Source organism: Camellia sinensis, chromosome 8, assembly GCF_055761805.1.
Source record: "Camellia sinensis isolate YWXY chromosome 8, ASM5576180v1, whole genome shotgun sequence".
Taxonomy (NCBI): domain Eukaryota; kingdom Viridiplantae; phylum Streptophyta; class Magnoliopsida; order Ericales; family Theaceae; genus Camellia; species Camellia sinensis.
The window spans coordinates 156,630,942-156,638,467 of record NC_138968.1 but is presented as its reverse complement, the minus strand read 5'-3'; the positions used below and the strand labels follow the sequence as shown (position 1 = coordinate 156,638,467).

General features: G+C 35.3%; 1 protein-coding gene across 1 annotated transcript; it reads right to left on the bottom strand.

The window, feature by feature from the left end:
- Window positions 1-231: 231 nt before the first annotated feature.
- Window positions 232-7,504, bottom strand: LOC114266631 (late embryogenesis abundant protein At1g64065). Its single transcript, XM_082885704.1, has 3 exons — window positions 6,983-7,504; window positions 382-454; window positions 232-293 (listed from the first exon to the last, which is right to left on the bottom strand). The coding sequence occupies exons 1-3, from the start codon at window positions 7,502-7,504 to the stop codon at window positions 232-234; spliced, it is 657 nt and encodes a 218-aa protein (XP_082741830.1).
- Window positions 7,505-7,526: the final 22 nt, after the last annotated feature.

Here is a 7,526-nt window from a genome sequence, read left to right as displayed (position 1 = left end):
GTTCGGTTCGGATCTCGACAAAGTTTGTTCGGTGATAAGAGCTCGTACGGCCCTCTTTTTTGCCATTTCTTGTTTTTCGGTGGGGGGAATGAGGTTGATCTGAGGTAAGCTAGGATTTGGTTCAGATGAAAGTTCAAGCAAGAAGTCTGTGACTCTATTTTTTCTCTTGCCACTATAACGGTACGTTGGCACTACTCCTAAAAGCTTGGTCCAATCACGGTGGTGATACCGTCAGGCAGCTCGTAACGCAGCTTGGTTAGCGTATGCGTAGTCTGTCTTCAACCGGTTCAGATCTGCAAAAGGAAAAAAAAAAGGAAAACTCAAGTGTTAGCACGGCTGCAGAATGGTGTTAATTATTACCACAAATCGAACTACGCTCACCAGGACTTCTTTTATTCCAGTTGATGTTATAGCCTGGTATTTGGGCGTCCTGATCCTCAAAGTTACCAGAGATCTAGAGAAAATCATTGTCATTCAAGTCCTTGTCTAGTGCATGCTTGATGATTTTCTCTCGGCCCTTTCTGATACGCAGGTAATGGACCCAACCGTCGTTATTTTGACCAAACGAGTATTGATGAAATAGCTTGGCCAATCCGAGGTTGATGCTAAACCTGTAATTTAGCTCGACAATTCCATTAATTATCCTGTACATGTTTGTAGACAATTGGGTGGGACATAATCTTGTTTGCCTAAGAAACTCACATATAACGGGTTGGATAGGGAATCTAAGCCCAGCCTCTACGATGGATATAAGTGTAAAAGGGACGAAGCCTAGTTTACCCCAGGGCGTAGAGTTTAGTTCGGCTAACTCGAATTATACGTCGTCAGGGATGTTGTATTCCCTTCAAAACTCGACTATGGCACCGAGCGAATTCACAAGGAACCGGTATTTGCCCATAAAGGTGTCTTTAGGTTGTTTATAAAAATTTGCTCAGCACCTTAGCCAGACCTTGTGGTGAATGGTGTGCCTGGACAAAACCTAGTCAAAGTCTGTACAGTGAAGAAACATAGAATGTGTTATGGCCCAACTAGTGACCGGGCTAAGGCATTAGTGTAAATTAGTTTGTTCGGCTAGACAGTGAGGCTGGGTTACGATCGTGGTAAGATGTTCTCTTAGTTCGGTGGTACACATTTAAATAAGCACAAACAAGTTTGTAGCTCGGTTCTAGTGTGATTCTAGATCAAAACCAAAATTTTGGTTGGATTTCAGTTCTAGGTATGGGGCATTTTTCCTAAGGAATAAACTTGTGGGAGTTCAATACAGTTCTGAGTTTGTTTTTGTATACAACAAATGCAAAAACGTTACAAATTCTATTGAAGTATTATCAATAAATTTACAATCCCAGAACATGGAAAGTCATATAGAGCGCGAAGAAGTGCAGGCGACTTACAAGTTTTTGAATGAAGAAAGCAACGGTGATGGGCAAAGAGAGTTCCAGCAACAGTGCTTAAGCTCAATTTGTTGACAACAATGAAGGTCCTAGGGTTTGAAGAACTCAAAAGTGCAGGATTAGAGTATAGGTCGCAAGAATTTTTCGGGCTTGAAGATAAAACGATGAACGATGACTGTTTGAAGGTAAGGGATTATGTATGTAATGGAGGTAAAACGGCAAGTCTTTTCAAATTTTTCTTGAGTAGTGTGAGACGGTTGTTATAGTACAAAAAGGCAATTAACGCACGCCACGCGTCCTAGTAAGGACATGATGTCAGATATATGAGACGATGGGTTATTCAACCAGCATGGGTTTTGGAGGCCGAGCTAAAGTTAGCTCGGTTGGATAAAACATTTTGGACTCGGTCAGTTGAGTATTCTGGCTCGAATAGTTTTAGGCATTTTAGCACGATTGAGAGAAGTCTAATCCCACTCATCTTTTGCTAAGGGAATTAAGGAGCAACTGAGAGGGTAATTTATATGGATAAATTGGACCGCACTAAGGACCAGGTTATGGGCCGTATTAGGGGCTTCGATAGCTCGGTTTTGGACAGACTGACATCGATCCGATCGGCTGTGTTACCAAGGCTTCGACTTAACTGTCCGAAAGGAAGCCTTGTAGCCAACCGAGGTACGCATCAGTGGCGAGGGCCGAACTAAGTTTAGCTCGGCCAAACGCCGTCTACATCATTGCTTTGTTGAGAGCAAGGCAGAGACAAGCTAACTCAGTTAAACCGCACCAACTTAGCCGAGGTAAAAACCATCTCACTTGGTTAGTAGTGAGTAGGGTGTTGTCAGAATAGGCATTATCCTTGGAAATGTGATTCCTAGAAGGACTCTTATACGAAGAGTTGGAGTCCTACTAGAATTGTGCCAAGCGGAATCTATAAAAGCTCATGACAGACCTGCGTACAAGTATCACAATTCTGACTCTCAATTACACAGGGCTTTTGTGTCTATTGTCTATTCGCTGACTTAGGCATCAGAGAGGTTTTCGGCACACACCCGCCGGCTAGCTCAAGTTTGTGTTTTCAAGTAGCAAAGCGACGAAGTTTGGAGGAGTGCAAACTTGATTAACAGGATTATACGAGAAGATTATTTCGTACTCATACAAAAGATATTAAAAAAAAATTATTTTTAGCAAGATTTTAAAATTTTCTAAAATATTTTTAGTTTAGCAAGACCTAAAAGTGTAGGCCTTTTAATTTATTTATTTATTTATTAAATTCACTATAAAATTTATTTTTTAAATTTTTTTAGTCTAGCAGGATCTAAAAATGTAAGGCATTCTAATTGGGGTTTTTTTTTTTTATAATTCACCAAAAATTAACAAAAAAGTTGTTAAAAAGCTAAATGTCCATGGAAAATGCTATATGCTCCAAATTTTTTATCAAATATCTCACATAGGTGTGAAGTCATATGAGACATTTGACCATTTATTTAATACAAAAATTGATATCCTTAACATTATCCAATGCCCATTAACAAATGGAATTACTTTTGTGTACTCGTTTTTTTTTTTTTTTTTTGATCGATACTTTTGTAGTAATGCTCCAGACTCCCACAATCCCCAGACCCCCACAACATTTGTGACAGAGAAGGAGCAGAGAGAGAGAGGGGAAAATAATAACAAGTGATTACAAATCAATTGAAGATTGTGAGAGTCACTAAAAATGAGAGTCTCAAACACTTTTCATACTTTTGTGTACTTCAAATTCAAGATTTTAATGTTGTTTGTTCTGACAATTACTACGTACATTGTTAGACCTCTAGCCCAAAATTGCTTGCTCAAGCCCAAGCCCAAGTTTCTCTCAACAAATTTGGTCTCAGTTTAGGTTTGGCCAAATTTCAACATAAAAAAAATTATTTTTGATTGTTTTAAGTTAATATATTGCACTTTTTGAAAATAAAATAAAGAAAATGGACTAGAAAGTGAAAATCATTTCCTTTTAAAATTAGTTTATATATTATTTTGTAGATAAACTATGGACTTGTGTTAGCAAAAATTTAGTTTAACCTAATCGACATCAACAGTGATTGGTCGACAAATTTCACTCAATTTTAATAAACATAAAAATATCAAGTTTTGTAGTTGAGTTCTGTACCTTAAACAAATTAAAGACTTCCCTTGAGGTAATTGAGTAAAGAAAGATTTGAACAGAAAAATAATAAATATTTATTCAATTAAATTATCATTTGCTATCGATTAAAATAGCTCAAATAAGAACAAAGAAATGAGAAATACAGCAATTGACAGAAAGAAGAGAAGTGGGGATTGAAAAAAGCTACTAGTTTAATCTACTCCTAAAATGTCTAACTTAGAACTACTCCTAAATAACTCTTTACGAGTGTGATTGATGATTGTTAATGATTTTTGTATCTCTCTTGGCCTATTTATAGGCTCAGCCACATGAAAGAAAGAGATAACCTAAGCCTACCATTTCCTCAACAAACTCATGATTTTCTCCACATTATCCATATCCATAGGAACCATTTTTGCAGATTTGGTGCTTAATTTAATCTTGACTCCATGATCTCAACAACTAACTTTCAAATTGTTGTAATTGCTAACTTTCTGGCCCTCTATTTAACATGTCATCATGCCATGTTGTTAACACATCTGTCATGCTACGCTAACATGCCTATCAATAGAAATAATAATAATAAAAACAAATGTGGTCAAGGTTATTCTTTGAAAATAGGTTATGATTTCAATCGACAGACCATAATAAAACTTGGCCATAATTAATATGCCACAATCGATAGAAAAATAAAATATGGTGCAAACAATGCCCTCCACATTTGAATGGATTGCCGAATGAAATCCAATTAAGTGATTTATAAAGCGGTTTACCACAATCGACATAAAATATTTTATAGTGCAAATAATTCAAATTCTTAAAGAGTTATATTACACCCATAGTAACTTTTAATCTATCACTGTCGATTGGCGAACACCCTATCTTTGGCTCTGTCGAGTGACATAATAAAGAGTCACATCCCTTATTTTTAAAATAAAACAATTCTCTGTTAGCCACATTTTGGCTAATTAAAGAGAATTCACTACATATAGCATCTTTCAACTGTAGTTGTTTTTTAAACCATGTTATGAAAATTAATTTTTGGTGTGATCCACAATTCCAAAATAGATGTTGGATCCCAAAACTCACATAATTGAATGTTATGAAAAATTTATAAACTTTGACACTTTGAACAATGCCAAAAAATTCACATTCAATAAACGTGGGTTCATAATTTTCAGCCATCTTTGGCTTAAAATCATGCTCATCAAGTGAATTTTTACTATCATTTTGTAATATTTTTCAACATTTTTCGAGAGAAGAGGTTCTTCTTTTTTAGCCATTAATGAATTTGTACTTTTTACCACGTTTAGCAAAACATCATGCCCCTCAGGTGAACTTTTATTATCATAATTCTCAATATTTTTTGAGAGAAAGGATTGTTTTTTAATTTTAGCCATTAATGGCCTATGAAAATTCTCCAAAGTCATATTATCTTCATGACTTGGTGTGCTAACCCTTCTAACCACATACCTTGGCTCTTTATGAATGATTAGTTCTTCAAAAATATGTGTATTAACTATATGAGCCACATTTTGTTCATATCTTAATTTTTCATTGGCCATTATACCTTTTAATTTTTGCTTCCAATATAGAATTTCTTCATCATTTAGAAAATTTTGGCCTTTAAGTTGATAAATTTTTCCATCACAATAATTTAAATCTCTTTGCGTCAAATAATACGGAGATGATGAAATTATTTGAAATATTTGCCTATAAGAGAATTAATTTCTTCTTTCAGGACTAAAATTTCACTCCCACACCAATAAATTTCATTCTCACAACGCTACATCATTCTTTTCACATCATTTATCATGTCATTATGTTGACAGTAAGCAATAGAACCGCTACCATAATACTGGCAATTTTCAGAATATGAGGCATTCCACTGATAATCTGTATTTATGGGAGCATTGCCACTTCATTGGCGGTTTGTATCCATGGGTGCACAAGATGTAAGCATACCTGTTGAAGGCATGATTTCATAGGAATAACTTTGCTTATTCATCATCATCACTCCAAGTTAGAATGGTCCCATTGGGCATGCCAATTTATGTTAGCAAAAATTTAGTTTAACTCAATTGACAGTGATTGAGTGATAGACTTCAACCAATTTTAATAAATGCAAAAAGATCAGATTTTATGGTTAAGTTCTATACTTTAAACAGATTAAGGACTTCCTTTGAGATAACTGAGTGAAGAAGGATTTGAACAAAAAAATAATATGTATTTATTTAATTAAATTGTCACTTGCTATCGATCTCAAAAACTCAAACAAGAACAAAGAAATGAGAAATACAGCAATCGACAGAAAGAAGAGAAGTGGGGGCTAGTTTAATCTACTCCTAAATTGACTAATTTAGAACTACTCATAAATAACATTTTTCGAGAGAAGAGGTTCTTCTTTTTTAGCCATTAATGGCTTGTTACTTTTTTCTAAGTCTCTAACACATCTGTCATGCCACGTTAATATGTCTATCAACAGAAATAATAATAATAAAAACAAATGTGGTCAAGATTATTCTTTAAAAATAATTTATGATTTTAATCGACAGACCATAATCAAACTTAACCATAATTAATAGATCACAGTCGACAAAAAAATAAAATGTGATACAAACAACTTGCAAGCCCAGTGGCATCTATTGACTAGCATGGCTATTTTTGAGGCCAACTAGTAAGGGACATAGCCCAACCTGTGGGTTGGGATCGGGTTCGTGCCGCTCATTATAAATTTTGTTTTGATAATTTAAACTGTTCATTTTGTTACCCATTTTATATATATCATTTATAAAAAAATTAAAAATTAAAATTAAGTTAATCAAAAAATTGTAAACTATTCAATTTATCACATTTATCTCACACACACACACACACACACACACACACACACACAAAAAAAAAAAAAAAAAGAGGATAGTCTATTTTAAAAACACAATTATCATCTATTTTTGTAATGATAAACGCGATTATTAGATAAATGAACTTTTTTTTTTTTTTTGGGTGGATGATAGATCAGAGGAATCCACCTCCGAAGAAAATTGCAAGATTGAACATATTCGTTTTCAAGTCCAATCTAGCGACAACACAATTAAACATATCAAAACCAGTTACATAAAACAAGCACATGTTTGTATATGTACACAAACACAGTAACACAACAGACCTTTTTTTTTTCCACTTCAACAAAACTAGACACACTTAAAAGATAGGGCAAATTACATATACACCCCTCCAGGTTTGACAAAATTACAGATACCCCCTTGAGGTTTGAGAAATTACGAATTCCCCCCTGAAACCTCAGGGGGTATCTGTAATTTAACCAAACCTGGAGGGGTGTATATGTAATTTGCCCTAAAAGAAGATAACAGCATCAAATAAAAATACATAAAAAAGTTGCTCTCTACAACAATCACAATTTAATTTTAGAATAGCATTGAGACTCCACACCTCGAGTTTTAATACTGACAGAGATGTCGCAGTAACAAAAAACTGTTGCACTCAGCTTGAAAATCTTCAGCATACCCACCTTACCATGCATTGCAGATGTTGATGTAAAGTTGAGACTTCCGGCCCCAATATCTTTCCAAAAATCGGGGCTCGTGATCAACTTATCCCCGGTAACATTTGCATAAGTGGTAATGTTGAGTTTGCCGCGTGCAGGGACTGTTTCGGGCTCCATGGGTACTTCTGCTATGTTGATACCGTGGTAATTGACATAAGTTGTTGTGCTCTTGTACTTGAAGTTTCCATAGTTACGGTTTACAATGGTTAGAGTCAAGCCTAATGTTGCATTTAGACTAAAAGGGTATACTTGAAATTGAACATTCTCAAGTGTTGCAGGGTAGGTGAGGATTTTGGGTTGTTTTGGCTTGAACACGGTGAAAAACAAGGTTATTGAAACGGTTATGAAGACGATCACGAGAATGAAGGTGACTCCGCAGCAGATTTTTAGACCCTTCCGGGAACTTCTGGCTTGAGGTCCGGGCATTTTTGCTGAATTATGATAATAT